We start from the raw sequence: 23,993 nt of genomic DNA, 5'->3' as shown, positions 1-23,993 counted from the left end.
TGTGAGAGGAAGACAGTGCGTGAGAAAATGAGCCAGTGCACTGCAACGCTTTGTTCAGACTGCAGTCTATATGGAGCCTCTCTTGTTAATGTAGTGTCAAGGGACAGAGTGTGGATGAGGCTGTTGGAAAAACCACAGAGATGATTCATATTGCACTCTTATCTGTACAAACTCTCTGCAGTCAACAGGTTCTTTGAGGATTTAAAAAAACCATATATCAAAATTGGAAATACACTGAATTTCTTCCCAAGAGTAACCATGGAGCCCAAAGAAGTGATAAACTGGGTCTAATTTTTGAAGTTCTTTTGCTCCTCTGACTTTCTTCTGGTTGTTTTCCAAAAGCCTAGAGCCAAGGCTTAATAAAGTTGTTAGATTCTTTTTTTTTTGTGGCTGTTTTACTGGTGTAGGCAAAAAAACAAAAAAGCAGTAATAAAAAAGAATACATTGTTGTGTGACAAATAAAATAGAGCTTAAAACAAACTATCCAAACAGATTAGGCCATATGTAAAGAAAAGAGTAAAAAAAAACCTACAAACTCCTCGTGCTTTGTGGTAAAATCTGCCATTTGGTAGCAGAGATAACTTGCAATGAGTCTTCTACATCCCTGTGGATGAACTTGGCTTTTTATTGGCCCAATTAAAGTCATGTCAAAGCACCTCAATAAGATTTAAGTCTGGCCTTTCATTAGACCACTCCAAAACCTTAATTTATATGCATATATATTTATTACTGTTTTAAGGTAGACTTGCTGGTGTGCTTTAGGTCATTGTCTTGCTGTGTAACCCAGATGAACTAGTGATTGGCCAGACCTTCTAATTTAGGAATTTCTGCAGAATTCATGGATCATCAATAACAGCACGGCCCTGAAGCAGCAAAAAATTTCCAGTCCTTTAAACCACTACCAACATGTTCTACTGTAAATATGTTGTAGTTTTCTGTTGTCAGTCTACAGAATATTTACCAAAAAGTTTTGGAGGCAAGAGCGAGACAGGGAAAGTGTGTTTTGGAAAAACTCAAAGTACAAAAATAAGTTACCTGGCATCTAAAAGTCCTCAGATATGGCTTTTCCTGCATACCTGGGGTGTTTTTTAGTTTGTTCACACTCTGACTGAACTGGGCAGATGGGTACCAAAGAGTTATTAGATGAGTTGTCACAATGTGGTGACTTAAAAGAGGAAAAAGGAAAAGGGAAGAAGGCCAAAAATAAAGGGGCATGAAAAAAAATCCCGAATTACTTTATAAGTTCAAATGTAATGTGAAATAGGGGGAAAAATAGAAAATAATTTTTAAATTCAACCATTTTTTTCGAAAGGTCATATGGTTATTTCCATGCAACATAGTAGAATAAAGAGGATATGTTTTAAGGAAAATGTAGGAAGACGATCACATTTTCCATAAAAATCTGTAAAAAGAAAAAAAACAACCAAAAGTATTTTCTGTGTGTTAAACCAAACTCTAATGGTAACAACACAGAGGAGTGACAATGGAGGTGCAGGAGAGAAGAAGAAAAAAAACAGAGTGCTGCCTTCATTACAATTCTCAATCAAGTTATCCGGCGCCTTGATTGCTCAAGTAAGACTGAGCCTTGCATTTCAGCAAAACTAACACGTAAGCATGTCTTAGGATAGCTGAGCCCAGCCAGGCTGAACTTTGCCTGGCACTCATCAAGACGTTGGCTCAGATAAAACGCTAGGGCTGTAAAGGGGGGAAAAGTTGAATACGAGATAGCAATCAAGGAGCAAAAGCAGAAAGAAGGTAAAGAGAAGAAAAGGAAACTATGGGAGGAAAGAAATAAATCAACAGGTTGCAGCGCTTCATTCTCTTCCTTACGTCTCCCTCCGGCTTTTTTGTTTTTATGATAAAAGTAACTTTAATTCCTCTCTTGCAATTTTCCGCCTCGTCGCTCCTTAATTCAAGAATTTGTTTGTTGTGCCATTTGGAGGCTTTGTTGATTCATGCATATTTGATTTGAAAATGTCACTCATTATACATATTTTCTCTCTGCTTACTCTGACAAGCTATGACTTTCCCACTGTTTCCCTCCCTCTTTAGACAAAGTCTATTTACAAAAACACAAATAACCCCTTTTTATTATTATTACTGTTCTAGTGGCAGAGTGGGGGGATGCAAATCAGCAACACAAACAATTTTGAAAAAGCATACATAAAAAAAAGATGATTTAAGGGTACAAAACAGCCACAACAAAGAGCTTTTGGATGTGTTACTTTTGTATTTATGATATTTACACCAAAATCGTGTATTATTTCCAGCAACAATGCTTGTTAACGAATGTGTGAATAAAAGCAAAGCAGAAAGAGAACAAAGGCTGATCACGTTCATAATTCATCTGCTAGCTTCATTCTTTCATCTCAACTGTTCTGTCTGGTTGGTCCAACACCAGTCAGACCAAAGAGTGATACGGGAGGAGCATTCATCCCTCAACTCTCAGTGAACGCTCTATCTGGCCTTTGATCACAGTCTGACAATGAACCTCATCCCACCCAATCGACTGTTTTCATCTGCGGATGAGAGCGGCAAAGGTCTGAGTTTACCGTCTGCTTTCAGGAGAGAGAGAGATTTTCACTGCTGTTTGCATTGAGAAAGAAGATGGAAAAACAAGGATAATCTGAGGAAGAAAATCAAACGTGTACACATAAGGGCGCATCTCGGTAAATAAGTTGGTGAGATTTTTGTAGTGCAGTGAAAAAGGAAAACTCGTATTCTACAAAATAATTTCACGTAGCTGTACATTTAAAGTATTTTTCTGGTAGTTTTGATGGTTAAGGCTTACTGAAAAAGTAATTGCAGTATCAGTGTCTGCAATGTTGCAATCGCAACCCCCCCCCAAAAAAAAAACAAAAACAAAAAAAGGACAACTCCTTGAATACCATTTTTAATAGAAATGATGTTTCAAGTAACCAACCTTTACGACTGACACTTTGATAATATATTTAGTAACTTACACCAGCCCTAGTTACACTTAGTAAAAACTTCAAATTCAGTTTCTCCCATCACCTGAATATTGGATTTTTTTTTAATCCAGAAAAGTTGTGTCATAGCCAACATGTCTGAAGATTGTGGACTTGACAGTTTTTCAACCGACGGACTTTGGCAGCCTCCACTAGGTAAGTACTCCAGTCCGCTGGTATGTTTAAGCATTTAATTAGAAAGTTAAGTGGAAGAAAAATATGTGGCACAAATAGAAAGAAACAACAGAATTAAAAGCAGACTTTACATACTGGACTGTAGCAGTATTCCTTCGAGATCAGACATAGGTGAAAAAATTTACATTTATTCAATTAAATCACTCTTGAATCAAACTAATCAAATTAACACCTCACCACTAAAAGTAACAATATTGCATTTAAAGATTATGGAATGACTGGGTTTGAATCTCCACCAAACCGGCCTGACCCGAGTATTGTCCAAAGGAAGATGAGAAAAACCAGAGAAAACAACACAGAAGAGCTGAAGGTTGATATTTCACTATCATGGCTTTCTGAACGCCTCAGCAGACTTTTTTCATTAGCTGTAAGCAGCAATCAATAAAATTAACAAAAATAAAGACTTGAAAGGTATTCCTCTGTGTCTAATGAGTCAATCTATCTGAGTCAATCTCTACTTGAGATGTACAAATAGAAGACCTCTTGCTTCTTCTCTACAACCAGCCAATAGAGGGGAAGAAAAGCCAGAAGGTGCTAAAAACAAAGGCACATTTCTGTTCAATTTGTCCTTTCCTTCACAATACAAATAAAAGAAAAACAGAAAATGGGACACAAAGACGAAAACGAATGAGAAAAAGATGAGGTGACCGAGCATCAAAGTGGTGAAGGATGAGGTGGGGAGAGACGGGGCCTGCCCTGGAGAGGAGCTGGAGAGAAGCAGGAGGAGGAAGGGGATAAGCCAAGCCTTCAGGAATAGTATTTCTTGTTGGGGCACTGAGGGCAGAACTAATGGATATGGCAGCTAAGAGAAGGATGATAAATGACTTGGTGCATGGACTGGTGTGTGTGTGAGTGTATGCAAGTTACTGTAAGATTGTTTACACTTTTCTGCATGAAAAACACAAAGCATAGTATTTATGTGAAATGGACTATCAGATCAGTGGTCTGTGATCTTTAATCTCTTCAACTTAATTAATTTCTCTGCTTTAATATAATGACTTTATACTTTTTCTGCAGAAGAAATATCTTCGTTAGAATACCTGATATCCTGGAAAACATTGCTGCGTTTTAAAGAATGACAGACATTTTGTTTTAATGCATGTTACCTGTTGATGTCTCTGTGTTTTTTTTCCACAGTGAGAGAGAGTGAGGCTTTCTGTAGATAACAGGAAGCCTGAAGTTCTTAACTTAAAACTGGTTCAGGCAAGCTGACACTTTATAAAAAACTGTGGATCAAAAACCAACAAAATAATTTTGATGTGTGCATTAGAACGTTGTGAGCCTATCCCCCACCAAACCCCTCAAATCTGAAGTCCTGCAGATAAATGACCAGAGATGGTATTATTACAGAAAGCTGAAAAGCAATGATAGCATATTTTCTATTTACAGAGTTTCTAAATGTTTATGTAAAAAAAATAAAACAAAGAGAGGGAGGAACAAAAAGGCAAGAAAACAATAAAGGGATGACGTAAAACAAAAAGTAAGTTAGGACTATTCATCCCTCACTCTTTATGTTTCTGGACCAGCTCTCTATGTTATCTAGATGCAGATTAAAGCCTCCCTCCGTCACTTGTCAGCAGAGTCTGAATAACTGGCCTTTATTAATTGCTCTGCCTTAAAACTTATTGCTTTCCTCTTTATCTGCTTTCCCAACCGGAGCTGTAGCTGAATCCTAAAGACAAGCTTGCTAAACCACAGCTTCTGTGCCCTGTAATAGACGAGACAATGGGTCCAGGACAGCAACACACACATAAACACAGGCCTCTGTCTTTTTTTCCTTCCTTTGTTTTGTCTTGCATCTTTCCTCCCTCGTGTTTTTTTCTTTCTCTCCTGTCTTGCTCTCCTTGCTACCTTGCTAACTGTGTGTTAGGACTATGTGTTAGGACAGATACAGCACTGGTATAACCGTCAGTCACTGGGGAGTAATACTGATTCCTTAAGTCCATTTTGGAGATATGAATTTCATAACATGTGTTAAACTTTGCATCCACCTCTGCTGAGGGTGTCAATAAAGAACAGCAGCATAAAACCCCATGCAGGTTGGTGTCCAGCCCTGCATGTACTACAGGACGTGACAAATGCTTGATATGCCTTACATGACGCCTGCAGTCACTGCCACTTGGCACGATTAATATTAGCTTTTATGCTAATGCAGTATTTGGCTTTGTAAGAACAAGGCAGTATTTCCATAGAAAGTCATTCATCCCAGCCTGTTTATGGCCTTATGGGCCACGACAGAATTATTGCTGCACAGTACACAAGCTGTTGTCACTGTGCCAAAAGCCAATATTACACATACAGACAGCAGACACACAGCAGGACGAGGGGAGGAAACCCCAGAGGCAAAAGGCACACAGGATGGAGGTGCAGATGAACTAATATCTCAGCTCATGTTGCTATGTGTGTTCGCATGTGTACAAATATGGCAGTTATGTGAATTTGATATATTTAATACTTCTACATTTTGAAGTAAATGGTCCATTTTTTCAGTTTTTTATTTCCTAAAGAAGTAGCAAAGAAAACAAATGTGTGCTGCTGAAATGACAGCCGTGCTGACTGTGGCGAAGCATCGGGGGGTCTTACCTCAGAATCGTTGACACGTCCCTCCTGGAAAGAGCAATCGTTGGCGTTTTGGGTGCACATGTGGCGGTACTTGCACCAATGGCATGGGAAGGAGCCATTCACACAGGAAAGGCAGCTGAAAATGGAGATTGGAGGAGACCATGAAGATAGTTATCCAAGTCTGATGCTTTTTTTGACAGCTTATTGCACCTTCATGTTAAATCTAAACAGAAATCTTTTTTTTTTTTTTTTTGCAAAACATTTGTAGATCCTTAAAACTATGACAGGTGGAATAATGGTAGTATAAACAAATTGTGTTTTTAAAAATCATAACCATCAGTATAGGATTGACAAATAAGGTGTAGAAGGTTCTAGAAAGTTTTAAAATGACTAAAATTTGTTCTTACAGTCTGAGGTTCTTTTAAAAATGATACCAAGGAAAGTAGCAGAGTCACCAGAGCTTCATTGAGCTATTCATGGTCACAAAAACATACTGTGAAGACTTAGAGGATAAATATGTAAATATTCACATTTCCACAGTTCTTAAAGGCAAAGAGCCACACCGGATGAGAAATTGGCCATTAGACAACCTATGTGACACATTATACACTTCACATTTTTAAGTGCAAACAAAAATGTAGAAACTGTGTTATTTCTACTCAGGGTTATTTTACTGTGGGAATCTCCTACCAGCTGGTTGGCTGCGTCGACCATCTCCCAACAGAATACCTTCCTAAATATCTTTTTTACTCATCTTTTTTCGACATTTGTTCAACCTGTGAAATGGTTTTGTCCTTTTCACCTTTCATCCCCCCATCTTTAGACTTAAAGCCTGCCTTAACATCCCTTTCATTCATCTGCTCGCTTGAACTTCCCATTGCTTTCACCTTCTGCACATTCATAGACCTCTCCAACCACCATCCGACTCTCTGCATACAGTTACGCTCTTGTTATGTTCTTTTTATCCGCTCAGTGGTGAACCTTCCCTTATGTTTCACCATCTCTACTAGGCTCTCTATTCACATACCCCTCTCCATTTGCTTTGTCCCCCCCCCCCCCCGTTCTTTCTCTAAAGCTCTCTTTCATCCAAGGGGCTAAGAGCCCTCCACCGTTTTTAATTCACCTGCTTTGGCAGAGGCGAGGTGCCGATAGACCGGCAGAAAGAGAAAGACGAGAGAAAGAAGAGGGGCAAAGAGAGAGAGAGAGACATCAAAAGCAGGTGGATTTCCCTTACAGAGGTGTATATACCAGGTATCGTGAGAGAGAGGAGGTGGAGAGGTGGCGGTCTCATGGGAGACAGATGAAACATAAGCTTGGATATCTGAAGATGATTATGATTCTATATCTGCATTCTCATATCTAAAGAAAACCCAAGGAGGAGAGTCATAAAGGTTTATGTATGCAGCTTCTCAAATAAGTGGAGAGAAAGTTTGCAGCATACTCTAATAAAATCATTACTTGTTAGCAAATAAAACAGCCTCATGCCATTGCAAAGCTTACTAAAGAGCAATTTACTAAAGCGCAGTTTTAGGGTTTCATCTCTGTGCCTTATTTAGCTAGGGATTTGTGTCAGCATATGGTTTATTGGGAAACAATGAAATACTGCATTTAATAAAGCTAAGATAGTAAGCAGGTTGCTTTGTATTTCACCACATCTGTCAAGTGTAGATTTGTGTGGATCTGTCTGGAGCGACAAAAATCACACTCGCCCTCCTGACAAGCTCTGGAGTGTGTTTTAACCCTATGTAAAATGCCAGCTTTCCTCTTTTCCTTATCCGCATGAAAAATGAGGGCTTTAACTCTTGAGCTCTGAGATGGAGCCCACGTATGAATCCATCAAACCCTGACGTGGATTCATTTGGATCAATTAGGGCCGCTCGTTTGTTAGGTGCACACTTTAAGTGATCATTTCCAGCCCAGAAACCCCCTCCTTTTGAACGAGATCAGAGGCTGGAGCTTAATTCAATCCCACTGCCGCTTTAATTGACCAATTTAGCATTGTGCTGACAGAAGCTGTCCATTTAGAATAAAAGATGTGCAGCTAAGGAAATAACAGGCCTCTTAATACCACACAAGAGCAAAGAGGAGATTTGTCAACGTTGCCAACAAATGGAGGGAAAGCGATTAGGCTATGCTGGGCTAGCATGCAGATTTAAAGTCAAAGCTGGGATTTTAGTCCAGTGATTTGTCCTGGAAAGAACAGATGAGAATCCGCAGATGGCTGGTCGATACAGGACAAATCAGAACATTACTAGGGATGTGCTGAGATCCCAAGAAAATCAAACTATACAGAATTTCTTGACAAAGTGAAATTTGTCCTGCAGCATCCTATCCATGTAGTGGGACACTGCTTATGCAGAGAAAAAGAGACAGTTGGCTGTCCTACAAATTGCTACGCATTAGAATGTAATTTGCATATTTGAAATAATTAAAGTAAAAGTCATCTGCACCTTAAGTGAGAAGAACCGTATCCACACCAACTAACACAAAGGAAGTTTGTGATCAGACTTTTTTTCCATATGCACTTTAACAATTTAACTATGTCAAAAAGCGACAATAGAAATGCACCGATTTGTTTTACCATCACGATGGAGAGAAGTAGATCAAACTACCACAATGAAGCTTTGACAAAATAAGGATATTTGGGCTTAGGAATTTATGACAAAGGCAGTTTTGTATTTACATCTATAGATGTAGCATTGTTATAACATCTATAGATGTAGCATTGTTATAACAATGGCTGTCAGTAGTGGCTTCAAGCATGTATTATTTATATACAGTCTGAATGTAGAGGGCATGAACACGTCCTGCAGCTGGGAGGAGTGGACCGCCTGGGAGTGTTTTGAGAGAGGATTACAGTGGATGCTGCTTGAGAGAACAATATTTTCTTTTACGTCAGCGTCACAGAGAGGCTCCATTAACAACAGGAAATCCCTCATTGCTTTTTTGAAAAATAGTCAGTATGGGGTCAGAAAACTGTCTAAATGCAGCAACAGGGTAAAGTTGACAACATTGGCATTATCTAGTCCAAGTCCAAACCCCGTCTAAATTATGTACATATCATCTAAAACCCAAGTTGCAGTAAAATTGTGATCAGAATGAACTAGGTGTAACAAAAAATGGATACTTAGCTTTTTGGAAAATACTATTAAATGTTCAGAAAGCAATTTCCATACTAAGGAGTGAAACATCAAGTATTTTACATTAATTAAAATCAGACACAGAAGATACCTCAAAAGCAACCAAACTAAGAGAGCAAACAAAAAAAAGATAAATTTGTGATGACAAAAAATTACTTTTAAAAACTTCATAACACTAAGAGACTAATAAAAACATGAAAGTCCAAATAATAACGCACAAAAAAATACAGTAAAATGGATAGTATATCTGCAAAGACGTTATACAGTATTTTTAAAAAATACCCCATAAACTTACCCCAAAGGAACATGCTTAATTTTTTTATTTGTATTTTACCTTAGCACTTAGTGCAATGTGCTATTAGTCAGAGTCTCCAATAACACCTGAATACATTTCTGGATTTGCTGGAAGTTGCGTTTTTGAAAATTCACCAAGAAAGACAACAACATCACTAAAATGACAACACTGCTCTTGAGGAACATGTATTGTTAAACCCTTAGATATTACTGAGGCAAAACAAATGAACATCAGCTAAGTTAGCTGGGCTCATTGTAATGCTTGTAAGTGTCTGTTCAAACAGAAACAATCACAATTTTGAATGTCAAAGAGCTTGGTTCAGCGGTTCAACGTTCATCAAAATACACTTCAACATCACCTTAACACAGCAGGAAACCTGAGTCAAACAGCGAACAGTACAATGTATAGTTAGCGGCCCACATCAGTCATCACATCTGTCGCATTACCCTAATAATAACCATTTTCATCCAGCTTACATCTTTTATTCATGTCAAATCAAGCTTGTTAGTCTAGCAGCGACTTTGAAATAACGAGAAAAATATCAGCAGGTAACTGCCTGTGTTTCTTTCTACTTTTATAAGCATGAACTCTCAAATAAAAGAAGGTTCTGTTATGCGTCCAATCCAAGGCCAGCGGCAGCAACCCCCTGCAGCTCACTCTTCGATTGCTGCGCTCCCTGTCACGAGCTGCTGTTGGATCTCAAAGTCTCTATTACAGGCCGGGTGCACCCCCTCGTCAGAAAAAGCCCACCTAGTGCCATTGGAGGGTGTTTGATTCTCTTTATCAAGGGCAGGTTCTATTTTTCAGACCCCCCAGCAACGCCTTATTGCGCCTTCATGTCCTTTACCGTTGCCTGCAGCCAGTCTGAGGCTTTGAGCAGCTGGAGACATGCTCCCTGTATACCCACGCTCGCATTGCTAATTTAAGCCTTTCATATTCAGATGCTAATCAAGATACACTAGCAGTGTTTCTTCAAGGCCAACACAATAGACTGATTCCCTGCTCGAGTGTCTGCTTGGTCAGTTTGAAAGGCTAAATACAAGCCATCCTCCAATGAGGCATGTCTGACTCTCCTGCACTTGGGCAAGCTGCTTATTGGCTGCTCTTCATTTCAAAGGCGAGGAGTTGAATTATTTAACTCCTCTAAGGAATTGTCAATCAATTTGATTCCTAGATCTCTTAAAAACTGACAAGGAGGAAAAAAAAACTTGGACTCAATATTCATGCAAAACAAATGGTATTACTGCATGTCTGAGTTTAGCTTGGAAGAAAATTAATAGTTCTTAAGCCTTTTTTTAAGCTCATCTTTTCAAATACCTTTCTTCTAAAAAGCTGATCTTTAAATTAAATTGTTCTGGGGTCCACTACAACAGACAGATTCAGAAATGATCTAATCTCTGACCAAATCAAACTGACCACAGTGAGGGGAGGTGGTTCATATGACCTCATGCATACACTTGAGCTTCAAATCATTTCCAGACTCTCCGTCTTTATTAACCACGGGGATGTGGAATGAAAAGAAAAAAGCATATGGAAATATTTAATTAAGCAGTAATCATGGCTGTGGGTGATTTTCTATTTCAATCTCAGCAACCCTCAAACTTAAACTCTGGGGAATCTAATTAGATTAATACAACTATGCAAATTTATGGCATTTTTAAGGGAGCAGGGCCACGATGTAATCTACTGAGTAAATAACGAGGAGGGGCGTGTGCTCAGGAGGACCCAGGGATTGGGCATCAGAAAAATCTACACTGTATTCAACATTAAAGATTGATGATACACAGGGAATTGATGCTTTCCAGTTTTGAGGTATACCAAAACTTTAAAAAGTTATAGTTCGAAGAACAGCATAAATGTTTCTACCATCCTGACCATTTAAAGTCCAAGAGCAAATGCTCACATAATCGTGCAGCACTGGAAGACATAAAGATGTCAAAAATGATCAAAAAACAAATGTTTGGAAACATGTCCCGAAGAGAAAAATGGAGACACACCTGAAGTGAAAACAAAACAAGCCCCACATATTTCTCCTACTAATGTAAAGATGTTTTAAAACTAAAACTAGCACCTCTTAAGAAGCTGACTTCTTAAGAGGTCAGCTCTGAAAAATTAAATCAACATCCTCATAAAGCTCATCAGCAGAAGGAAGCATGAAGTGCTCTAAAACAATGTTTTCTCTGGCTCAGAAGTGGCTTGACATGAGAAATAAAACATTTGTAGCTCATGTGTGGGATTCATCTGTGTGTGGTTGTTCTTGAACGTCAGCCTCAGTTTCTGCTGTCAGTATCCCTAAGACTTTTTCCATCTACTCAACTTTCTATGAGTATGCTTGACCACAGCACTCCGAATAACCAGCTGCTTAAGCCCTGGCCTTTTGTGGCTCACCCTCGTGGAGGGTGTCAGTGTCTTCTTGACATCTGTCAAGTCAGCAGTCTTCCTTCTGATTGCGAAGCCTGCTGACCCAGACTGAGAGATCATTTAGAGGGTCAGGAAACTTTTGAAGGCGTTTTAGTTAATTTGGTGATTAAGGTGAGACTCCATGAGTTCCTAGTATTTTTCTTTTTTTTTTTAAATACTTTCTAAAATATTGTAATTTTGGGTTTTCATGATTGGTAAATCAAAATCATCAAATTACAAGAAATAAAGGCTTGAAATAGTTTTACTCCATCTGAAATTAATCAGCATAATATAGGGATTTCACTTTCTACAACATGTGACAAAAATATTAAAACTTCTCATTTAGATCTCCAGAATTTTTGGAGATGTACCTGGATACAGCTAGCCTGGTGCAAACCAGCCAACTGTTTTAAACAATTTGATTCATGCAAAAGGTCTGGACCCCTGACTATTGAGAAACTATTGCTGGCTGGAGGCATGGACTATGTTAAAGTTTTAAATGATTGGATTTAACATTACAAATCACTAAGGTTTGGTCATGATATACATAATGTGTCAGCTATGAAGTTTGCAGCTGAATGTGCTGTAAACAACTATCCTCCACTGTGAAGAAAGAAGTGCTGAGCCAAACAATATTTTTGCCAACAATAAATTGTCTTACACGTTCCTCCTCATAAAATTCAACCAAAGAAATCTAGCTCAATGAAAGAAATTCCAGACAGAACACTAAAGGGAGATGAGAATCAAGTGGAATTTTGTAGGTGTGTAGGTTAATTTGGTGCCCCCTTCAGACCGATATGAACAGTGTGTGTTAAAGGCACCAATTGATACTGTTGGTTATCCGTTTATTAGAAGCAAGTAGATGTGCATTTGTTTAAAATTTTTGTGCTAATAACCTGATGTCACTCAAGGTCAGATTATTACTGAAAACTCCTACTCTCCTATCCCTGATAAAATCTTCGGACCCATTTTCAGAATTAGTGTTTTAACACCTTTCAATGAGGACTTCTCCTTCACAAAGTAAACGTCTTCAGTTTTTTGAGAATAATTGCTTTAAGTGTAACCTTAGCTCTGTCAGGAATAAAACCGCATTCTAGAAACAAAGCGGCGCATGTGGCCACGCAGCCATTATGGCAATAACATTACCAGTCTGATCTCATCAGACTCCACACTTCGAAGGCCTGCCAGCCTCTGCATGCACACAGGACAGAGTGCCAGTTCCAAATGGGGTTCTTATCGCTGCATCTCGCTTCACCATCAGAGTTACTGGAGAAGACGCGACGTGGCCTGTCTGTAACTTCATTAAACACGTCCATTACATCACTCAAAGGTTGTATTAGATCAGCACAGAGAGCGGATACTATCAGAGTTCATTGGGGGAATAACTTCTAATGGGCAACTCTCTTTTCTGCATTAGTTCCTCTACGCTTCTTTATTGTTAGTGAGAATTTAAGGCAATTGGGGAAAATATCCAGCGCAACTTTATTTCTTTTATATGATTTCTCTCCTATCAATTGGAAATATACAACCATAGGGTTTCCATCAGATATGAGCGGTACTCTAAAATTATGACTTAAAGTATTCAGGAGGTAGAGCAAACACAATGAGGTCCTCATGGGAGATAATTTAAAGATGATCTGACACCATAAACCACCACACCCTTAACCAGCTGAGCTAATCATCTTTCTGAGGCAAAGGATTTGTCTACAAGAGTGGGGAAGTGGGGTGACTGGGTTAAAGGTCACAATAACAGATTAGGTGTCTAAGACATCCACAGCACCAGTTAGCGCAAAGTGACACAGTGGGGAAAGGTGTGGTTGTGCATGCATGTGTCTATGCCGCTGTGTGTTTGTGGACAATCCTCGAAGGAGGCTCATCCAGTATCTAAAGGGGGGGGGGAGCTAGAGCGGAGTCCTGCCTGCACCCGAGGGGCCTCTGAGCCATCTGCTGCCCCAGGGCTAATACCCCACCAGACGTTTCTGCCTGCCCTGGATCAGCCACGGATTGACAGGAGGGACAGTATTGTGTGGGCTGGGGTAGAGGAACTGGAGGATTCGTTTACCATGGTGGGGACTGACGCAAGGGTGTGGCTGTAAGGGTGGTAGATTTAAAAAGGCACAGAATTAGGGGCATGTTAAGCTAGTAAAGTTTATTAAAAGGGCACAAGGTTTTATTTGCAAGTACTGAGTGTTGCAGCGATTTTTGTTTTCAATGTGAATAAGTCCAATTCAGCAAATTTATAAAGTCAAAAAGTCCAGTCTATTTTTTAAAATTAAAGTCAGAGTGTGTTAACTGAGAGGAATTACAATAGATCACAGTGTAATAAATAAATAATTGATCATTAAAGTGTTGTCGGTTATGATAAAAAGCATTTAATTTCCATCTTGAAACTAAAATGTTTCACATGTACGGCACATTTGATTTTTCACTTCAACTGTAACACTAGCCTCCAGTGGGGGTCGAAAAAGGTGGAATTGTGTGTGTGTGTGTGCGTGTGTGTGTGTCTCATGATGTGTGACATGAGACGACTCAGAGGCAGACAGAAGAAGAACAGGAGGAAAAGAAGCCAAGGCAATCACTTGTTTTCTTTTTCACATTACAAGCACTAATATTAATGTAATTTAGCTTTTTACAGAAGAAAGGAAAGAAAAATGGATACAGTGAAATAAGAAAGCAAGGACATAATGAAGGAAGCAAGGATGCAAGCCAGAAAGGAGCAAAGCAACCAAGGACAAATGGAAGTACAAGAACGAAATGACGGAGAGAAGAAGGTGAGAAAGAAAGGAGGAAAGGTTACTAAAACCAAGTACGCAATGCTGCATGTGAAGAAGAAAAGAATAGAGAAAGAAAAGAGGGAAGAAGGGCAAGACAGGGAGTACAAGTACACAAAGGCAAAAGGACAACTTTCAGAATAAAGAAAGAAAACATAAAAACTTTCCCACATTTCGTAGGAGTTCAGTGCAACCAATTTCCTTCCTATGTGGCCTATTTAGTAAATAAGGTCCTGTGTGAAACTATTTTAAGAAGCCTCAGACGTTTATTGTCGTCTCCTGTGAATCATGCAGGGAACACAGCAAATATGTGATAAGGATCTTCTGGTCAGATGAGGCCAAAACCTATGTGTGTTAGAAGACTAAGAATTCACACCAGCCACCACCGCATAGTAGTGGAGGCATCATGGTGTGGGGATATACTGTTTTCCTCCATCAGAGAAAGGGAAGTATGTCAAAGAGGAGAACGATGGATGATTGTTCTTCTGACACTTTATCTAATCTGACTGATCTCGAGCTTTTTGCAAAAAAAAAGAAGAGAAGCATCATTGATATTTGATAAGATGATTTAAACATTCTCACTTACGATTGATGGACGCTGCAGTTGTAGAAGACAAAGTCGACACTGGCAAACTTTTTGCCCGTCTCTTTGGACTTGAGGAAGAGCTTTACCACCCGCTTGTCACCTGCATGGCATCCAAATGTAAATATATTAGAAACTATCTACACTGTTGTCTCTCAAGATTTTGTCTGTATTTAACTTTTCTTGGTAAACAGTTACACAATAACAACAAAAATAGGTTAGGGCATTTTTTAATATAACTTCAGCACCGCTCCAGTAGAACACTTTTTAATTTCAGATTGTTTGACCTGAAGAGATTACACACACACTATAACATAGCAACACACTTCACTGCAGTAGGGTGACTTTAAAAATAGCTCCAATCTGTATTCAGATGCCAGTAATGATGAGTGCTCCTAACAGGACATAATGGGCTGAACAACTTCTGAGTTGTCTCTTTCAAGAATCCCGAAGCACACAGTCTGACATGTTTTTAGTGCTTTGAATATGAAAACGATGCAAGATTAAACTTCTGTTAGTGTGACAAAATTGGACATGAAACCAGTGCATAATTCCCATGAATAAAAAAAAACATAAAGATGAGGATATTTTTATAACCACACTGAAGTTGCTGCTTTGAAAAGAAGTTACCAAGAAAAAGCATTCAGTTAGACACAAAGAAGGCCAAATTGAGACTGACATAAGAAATTCAAAAGCATTTCTATTTTCAGTACATGAATGTAGAATAGTGTATTCTTCTCTGAGGGAAAAGGATAGCATCTGTGTGGTAACAAGAACTTCTAATAAAAAGTAGCGATTGTAACAGCCTTTCGGGTTAGTTTAACACTCTCCATTAAGCAAATAACAAAAATTCACGAGAAGATGCATCAGCAGAGATGCACCCAGAAACTGGGTGGTGGCCTCCATCAGTGACCAGCAAGTCAGAATTTTTACTAATCTGATGTTTTCACAGTGAACCCACTCCTCCCCCCCCCACCCATAACCCATTCCCCACAGGGAGGCTGAAAAAATATTCAGAGTCTTGTTCTTAAAGCTTCTTATTGTTTAGTTCTAAAATTTAAAAAATCTGATTATTGCCTCCTGACAGTTCAGCCTTAATGCACATCATATCATGGTAGTAGAAGGTCTAGTAAAAGAATGGCATAAAAGAAATATGATCCATAAATCAACATGCAGAAATGTCATCGAGACATATCTGTGTCTCCAACTACCCCTGACCACACCCTGGCTACCCCAGTGACCTTACTACCCAATGACTTCACACTCATCGACTTTTCAAGTCCTAACCTTTGTTCCTGGTGATGGGGGCGATGTCCCTTGCAGAAGGAGACAAGCAAAAGATATGTCCTCCCTGAATCCGTCCCTCTGTCTCCACGTAGTCCTCAAAGGAGCAGTTAACCCCCGCTGACAGATCGGGCACATTGCGAGCCTGGAGGACCAGCTATGGAGAGAGCATGAGCGAGACGATCAGTGCAAGATCAATGGAAGGACATGGCGTAACATGGATTGTTATAAGATATGACATGGGGGTTAATGGGAGTTGTGGAGAAGGGGAGTGAGGCGTGGGTGTGGGTATGCATGACAGGAACAGGAATAAAGGAGCGAGAGCTTGTGTGAATGGGGGTGCGCATCTGTAGCAGATACTGGGCGGTTAATGTGTATCGTGCAGACGGAAAGTGATGGAAAGTAATCACTCAAACCTACATGGTCACATTAAGGAGACTTTGACAGAATGGGGGCTGTTAAAGACACAGGCGTTTGTAGTGTTTTAATCAATGGAGACAGTGAAAAGTCAGGAACTCATCTAGCTGGCTATAAACGTGGTCCTTGTTGGATGTTTTGGTCCATAGGAGAGTCAGGTTCTCTTTACGTAAATTAAATATTCTAGTAGCTAAGAATATTTGAGACAAACTTAAAGTGATTTTATTTTAAAGAATTGTTGGTGCCTTAGAAAAGACTTCGTTCCATGCTTGAATTTGTCACTTCCTTTATTTTATAATGAACTAGATTGTGTTTGGAGGCTTCCTTTTACTCCCAATCTAAATATTTTCAAGAATATAAACTAACGTTACTAAAGTCTAAACAGAAAAAAATGTTCTGATAATTTACAAAATTTAGAATGAGACGCAATGTAGTTAAATTTCTGAATGAATATTACAGAAATGTTCTGTATTTTGTGATGGAAATACATTTCGGAAATGAAGTCATTTCCTTTCTTTAAAGTCATTTAATCAAGACTTCATTGTGAGAAGAGAGAGTGAAGATCATTATGGAGCTACAGCTAACTTAAAGAAATTGTTATGAGTTAGTAAGGGCTCACAATACTTTGTGATCAAATGCACCTTTCAACAGCAAGAAATGCAGCTGCTCCTCAGAGCTATGTCTTCCATAAGGGTTCAGTTAGACACCCTGATTGAACTGAGATACAGTTTGCTTATGAAACTCAAACATCAGACCTTCAGCCTGGCTGACATCTCAAGTCTTCAGAGTAGGAGTCTAACTCGTGTTTTGTATTTTTGTTTATACTACTAAGTTCAAAACAAGACTCAGATTTCTCAACTCTGGCTGCTTTTCTTGTCTTTTAGCTTTCAGCTAAAATAAGGGAACTGCCTGGTGCATCACTTTTCTATATTCAATTTCAGTGCCGATCTTAACATCTACATTAATTTAAAAAAAATAAATAGAATGCATTATTTAGAAAATATAAGGGAAATTACTGAATTAAAAAATCCTTCAATGAGAACCAACATCTTTGTTCATCTGAATCTGGAGTAGGAAGAAAATGCTCTTCTTAAAGCAAACATCTGCATGAGTCCAATGCTTCTTGTGCCATCTTTTCTTTAGCCTGATGATTAAAACATAGGCACAGCTGGGATATGAGCCAATGGAAAGCATACATACCTGAACTTCAGACATGGTGACAGATATATTTCTTGGCTGAACCGTAAGCTCCACGCACTGTCTCTGGTCAGAGGCAAACCTCTGAGGCTCTGAAGCTCGTTCACAGCGGTCCTTACGAGAACATCTAGGAGGAGACATGGAGGAGAGGGTGCAAAGGAAAAGGAATAAGGCAAAGGAAAATATATGGAGGATGATGAAGACAAATGAGGGGGGAAGAAGAAGGAAAACAGACAAGTTACAACAGAATGTTAATTAATAGCCATATCAATATGATAAACATGCAGCTATAAGTGTCAAAGAAAAGAGAAAAATATTAAAATATAAAGAGGGCAAAAGCTTCCTCTATTTTAAGACATTATATCATGATTTTATTTCTTGCGTAATCTGTGCAAAAATTCCTAAGGTGCAAAGACAACTACCTCACCACCCCCGCCCAGAATCTCTTTATGTTGCAGGTCCATCTTAATCAAACTTCTCTGGAGACACACAAGCAATCTCCAACATTTCTTTGGACCGATAAAATGCAATTCCAGCCTGCCCCACATCACCAGCGCTCTACCTCTACCCGCCTTCTTACAAACCGACTGATCGTGCTAAAAATCAGCATATGCCTCGGGATTTTTGTGGTCGTCCCGCTATTAGCTATTCATAATGCATTTACTTCACCTATGCACTAACAACAACTGGTCCCAGTGGTGAGAAGAAAGTGCTGATGTGGCACTCCGCAAGGCTTTAACAACATGACAGAGGCAGAAAAAAATGCTAACTGCCTGCTCCGTACAGCAGCTCCCCACGTTCCCTCATTTGGTTAGCTTTCACTCTCGCTCGGAGGGAAAACGCTGTCGCCAACCACTCCCCAGGGAATCACTGACATACACACACACACACAGAGTGGGGTGACAGCAGAGCAGTACAAAGGTATGGACAGGTTTTCTCATTATGAACCTCTTTTCTTTTTACTGCTCATGTGATGGTGACTGTGTAACGCCGTAAATGAAGTCTGCTCTTTTGTCAGGAAACACCTGCATCTGTGAGCCAACGTCTTAATTTCCCTTCAATTCCACTGCTGATGGAGAACACTGTGACTTTTAATAACATGTGGCTGAAAGCACCAGAGGGCTAAAACAAAAGCTTATAAATAATTTACCTATTAATATGTTGCCATATTAAGAGCGTCGCACAGATTTGGCAATATTAAGGTGGGAAATAAACAAGCTGACTAAAGGACACAAGGTTAACGTGAGCCCAAAGTAGAAGGTTATAGCTATTAAACTGGGACTCAGGTGGTGTGTGCCTTGAGGAAAGAAAAAGGTGGTGATATGTGCTGTAAGTTTAATTAATGACACGAGAGATGGTTTTATGGCAAGCATTTGAGGCTCTCCAAATAGGGTTTAACATTCTGGCAGATTTTAACAATATGTAACCAGTCTACCTCCCCTGGGTGCACACACAGCACAGATGGGAAATTAATATACCATATTTTGCTAAAGTAGTCATGATAGGTATTTTTCCTTTCGAACCTATATAAAATAAAGAACCACAGACAACGTATTATGAATTTTATAGCCAAGCTTTTGCAAAAGGAGAAAACACAGAGAACTGCTCCTCTGATCAGTTCACCATGTGTTCTGAAACTCTGCAGTAGAGCTTGTCTTTTTATTAACACAAAACAAAAGCAAAGGGGGCTGGTGCTGATAAGATTAGAAGCCCCCGAAACGAACACAATCAAACACAGTTTTACGACTAAGGAATTTCTACCTAGGGGACAGTCAGGAAAAACAACAAAGGTCGTAAAACTTCTGATACAATCAACTAGCAACCCAGTTCCTAGGTGTGATAACTAATCAAAGGTCTGAGAAACACATTGTTAACTGTTTCACATGAAGATAAACAGACAGTAGTGACTTCCAGGTCAGTTCATACACACATAAGGAAGAGAATCACTTTAAAAGAAAATCACAATGTTCTTTAGACTGAATGTAATCTAAAGGAATAATAAAATGATAATACCAAAAAATCTCTAACAAGTCACACCTATTTAACTTATTTTGACATTTGATCCATATGTATTCTCTCTCTACGGAGCAGGGAGCACATTAATCATAGAAGAAGAGGCCCATGGCCACTCTGGAGGAGCTGCAGCGATTGTCAACAGGCAAACATGCTAAAAGGTGTCAAACTTTTTGGATTACATACCGTAAGCTTTGCCAGGAGGAAAACTAACACAAACCTTAAGACGCCAGACAATGTAGACAGGGAGTTGATGGGAAAATGAATGAAGCTACTACAGGAAAGTCCTGCAAAATGTAGGACAGCTATCCTAAGCATACAGCCAGGATTACAATATAATGGTTTATATTGGTCCAGTCAAAGTCGACAATAAATTATATTTAGACCTGATCTCACTGATCTCAAACTATTTTTCAAGGAAGAAAGGACAACTATTTCAGTCTGTAGATGTCCAAAGCTAGTAAAGGCATTCCCAAAAGAACTTCAGCTGTAATTACACTGAGAGACGGCTTTTCCATCACCAAAGAGAAAAGCTTGCAAACCATACGGTTTTGTATCAGGAATGCCATTATTTCATTATGTAAATGAAAAACGATGTGTACATGTGAACATTTTTTCTATTCATATTAATCAATGACTTAGGGTTTATTAAGCCAATCTGCTGATTCATCCAAAGATTAAAGTTCCTATCTTGTACAGAAACTTTAAAGCAACCAGGACCCAGCTCAAAATCCCACAGCAGCACTTAAGGTGAAGCAGTGCAGATGTGCTAAACTGTGTTCACACCAACAAAAATAAATTCAGCAAAGAAAGACAATGGTGTCAAAGAGGAGGCCAAGCTGTGATTTTATTTGTGTTCCAACAACAGGTTTATTCAGCTGGCAGATTTACAAGGTTTTATGCTCTTAGCGGCACCTCAGTAAAGCTTTAACAGGGTGTTCAAAGTACAAGCTCCCACTTTTGTTCACTTTCACAGGATCTTAGGAAAAAACTGTTTTAAATAGTAATGATTCAAAAATTTAAAAAAAAGTGACACCATTGCTTTTTCAAAATTTCCACTCGTCTGAACTCAGATTTTTCTAATTTGTGTAACAGAACTTTTATTATCTGCAGAGATCTGCTAAGGATTCTCACAGGAGGTCACATTAACCTTTTTGAAGTCAGGGTAAAGTCTTCAAGTCGTTTGTCATATTGACAGGTCGGAGCACATGGATCTTGAACTCCAACGTTATTTATTTCACAGGCATAATGTGACAAGCAGCTGTAGACCACCTGTTGGAGACCACTGTCAAGCTGGGAGGTTTAACTAGCTATTGATTAGACTCATTGCAGATGAAGGCAAACAGTGTTTGAACCAGAAGCTGGAAAACTGAGTTTAACCAAGCAAAAACATAAAACCTGTACAAAACTTGAGGAAAAAATCCCTGTGTGTTAAGACATTTTCTACATTAACGCAGGATTATCACAACATAAAAATATTCCTTCTGGCTGAAATATAACTTTCTCAGCGTAATCAGCAGGTGAAATAAATGAAGGAGTGAGACGAAGTCTCTGGGCTCACTATGTGTTCTGTCATGTGTTCAACATGCAGTCTTACATGCTGAAAACAGGCACATTTTCTGCATTCGAGATTCTGCCTAAAGATCCAAATTAGGAATCTAGTGAAAATTTGTCTGATCCATGAAAAATGTGAAATCTAGTAACATCACTATAATAATCACATTTATACTTTTCTTTATATACCCGATTATCCAAATTATGAGAAAAGTTTAGTTCAACTTAAACTAGAGAAGGTGGCTGAGTTTGTTAGAGATATTTCTCTTGTTAAGGTTCCTAACCAGGTTTTGCTTTTTCACCCTCATCTGTCACCGTTAAAACTGAAATACTAACTCCTCCATCTGCATTTCTGTTAACATATGTGTCCCATGGTCAAGTCAATGAATTGAAATTTCCCAGATATAATTTTTGTTGTTGTATCCAAATTTTAATTGTTTCAGGAAACAATGCTTCAAAGTGCATATAAAGTAAAATAACGTTTAACATTAAACACAATAGTCTGTCTGACAGACAAGGTCTTAATAAGCACAAAGACTATGCATGAGCAGGCAGTAGCTACCAAATGTAAGCTGATATCTACTAAGAGACTGAATAAAGTCAAGTGCAAGAATGAACATTTACAGAATGCCAATAAAGGACTAGAGCTGATGCTTTGACAAACACACACACACACACACACACACACACTGTAAATTGTAAAAATAAATAAAAAGTAAATTATAGTGATAACTATGACAAAAACAATTAATCACTAAAAGTAAGACTGAAATATGCCAGGTAGAATAAAGTTGAAAAGGGGAGACTAGTTATTTAGAACTAACTCAGTTTATTCAAAGATAAATCATTCCTTCTGTGTGTGATAAAATTAATTACCATTTAGGTTGTAGAGGGACATAAAAAGGAGTTCCTCTGATTCTTACTTTTGTTGATGCAAGTTACAGGAAAGATGGTGCCATTCTAAAATATAATATTGCAGAAATATGTGGAAGTTCACGTCTTCAGCATGAAGAACTTACACGTTGTGGAGAACACACCAGCCACAGTGAGGGTCTCTGGAGCCCAAACACTCCCCACAAGTAGTGTACTGCTCGCAGCTCTCCACTGGAACTCTCACCACCTGCAGAGAAACAAAAACCAGAGACAAAAATCTTAAGAAAAGGATCAGTGTCACCATAATAAAAGGAAAAATATACAGCAAAAGTCAAGCTGCACACATTCAGTTTCAAATATCTGCTCTGCCAATAGTCAGTGTGTGTTTGTGCCGAGGCGTTTTTTCTTGTGAGAAGTCGGTGCGTGTGTGTGTTCTGGCCAGCGACTCCAGGTTCAGCCGTGTGTGACAGCCTTCAGTCAAGCATGCAATGGCTGTAAGACTTGCAAAGCATGCTGGGACACCTGACAGGTGGCTGTGGTGACAGCGGCTGATTGACGGCTGACCTCAGAACAGCAACAGGAGGTGGAGGAGAAGGACATTTCAGAGAGTAGACTCTCAGGTCTGCAAAGCCTGCTCAGCAGGGCCTTGTTGCATCAATGTGACATGACTTTGTGTGTGTGAGCATGTGTGTAATCACCCCGACACATCACCACCACCCTGGTTGCACCAGCCTGGTGATAGGCTACAGATGTTACCTACGAAACAAGATCAAGTGTGCGAGTTTAGCCCCTCCACTTCAGTTAAAGCTGATGACAGATGGTTCACAACATCGCCCCACCGGGCCTTACAGTGCGCTTGTGTGTTTCAAGATATTCACAGGAGATCGAGTGTGTTTCAACGTGTGACGGACAGATTGCTAGCATATGTTCGCAGAGCCGGTGTGCAAAAAAAGTGGCCATGTGTTCTGGAATGCACACAAGTGTTGCAAGTGTCAACGCTGCATTTAACTTTTCTTCACTGACGAACCCAATTCCGAGATGCCGCCCGACTCGCGTTTCATCATGCGAAAGAGTACGGTGGCCGACAGGTGCAAATGCGCAGCAAAAGAGAAAACATGCAAACAAAAAAGAAGACACCCCCGAATGAAATGCAGCAAATAAAAAGAGAGACGCAAACACCCCCGAATGAAATGCAGCAAATAAAAAGAGAGACGCAAACACCCCCGAATGAAATGCAGCAAATAAAAAGTGTTGAAAACGGAAGTGCTCCAGACCACTAGGGGGAGTCAAAGAAAATAGTATTCATTTCTATGGGACCAGATGCAAGATTCTTCTTCTTCTTCTTCTTCTTCTTGGTATTTATTGGCGGTTGGCAACAAACTTACAGTAGCATTACCGCCACTTACCAGTATGGAGTGTGGTTCGAGATGGTCTATAAACTTTCACTTTCTACCTTTTCCCTCCATTAACTCCTGATTAAACATACCCCCACACATACACACCTGCTTATATTATCCAACTTGCTTATAGCTTTATATACCCCTCTTTGATATTCTTTACACACTCACACCCAACTTGCTCTACTCATATCCTATGAAATAGCTTTGTTTTTTTAAGATACCGAATAATTATTTGAATATGTCTACTCCCGAAATCTCTCCTCAAAAATTCTATTAAATTAAACCTTTCTTTAATACCTACACACTCTCTCAGCATGCATCTTCTCTCTTCTTCATACTT

At 39.2% G+C, this 23,993-nt stretch overlaps 1 protein-coding gene across 4 annotated transcripts in view; it reads right to left on the bottom strand.

Annotated features, from left to right (window-relative positions):
• The window catches only part of plxna1 (plexin A1), a 219,682-nt gene that overhangs the window by 88,927 nt on the left and 106,762 nt on the right, over positions 1-23,993 (bottom strand). For all 4 annotated transcript variants that reach the window (XM_014468382.2, XM_023325775.1, XM_023325773.1 and 1 more), the window contains exons 5-9: positions 22,400-22,500; positions 17,817-17,940; positions 16,203-16,356; positions 14,919-15,018; positions 5,748-5,862 (exon numbers count right to left, since the gene is read on the bottom strand). In XM_014468382.2, the coding sequence (XP_014323868.1) occupies positions 5,748-5,862; positions 14,919-15,018; positions 16,203-16,356; positions 17,817-17,940; positions 22,400-22,500 (594 nt within the window). The remainder of the gene's footprint in view (positions 1-5,747; positions 5,863-14,918; positions 15,019-16,202; positions 16,357-17,816; positions 17,941-22,399; positions 22,501-23,993) is intronic.

The sequence above is a fragment of the Xiphophorus maculatus genome, chromosome 20 (genome assembly GCF_002775205.1).
Source record: "Xiphophorus maculatus strain JP 163 A chromosome 20, X_maculatus-5.0-male, whole genome shotgun sequence".
Classification (NCBI taxonomy): Eukaryota; Metazoa; Chordata; class Actinopteri; order Cyprinodontiformes; family Poeciliidae; genus Xiphophorus; species Xiphophorus maculatus.
This window is presented reverse-complemented; position numbering and strand designations above follow the sequence as displayed.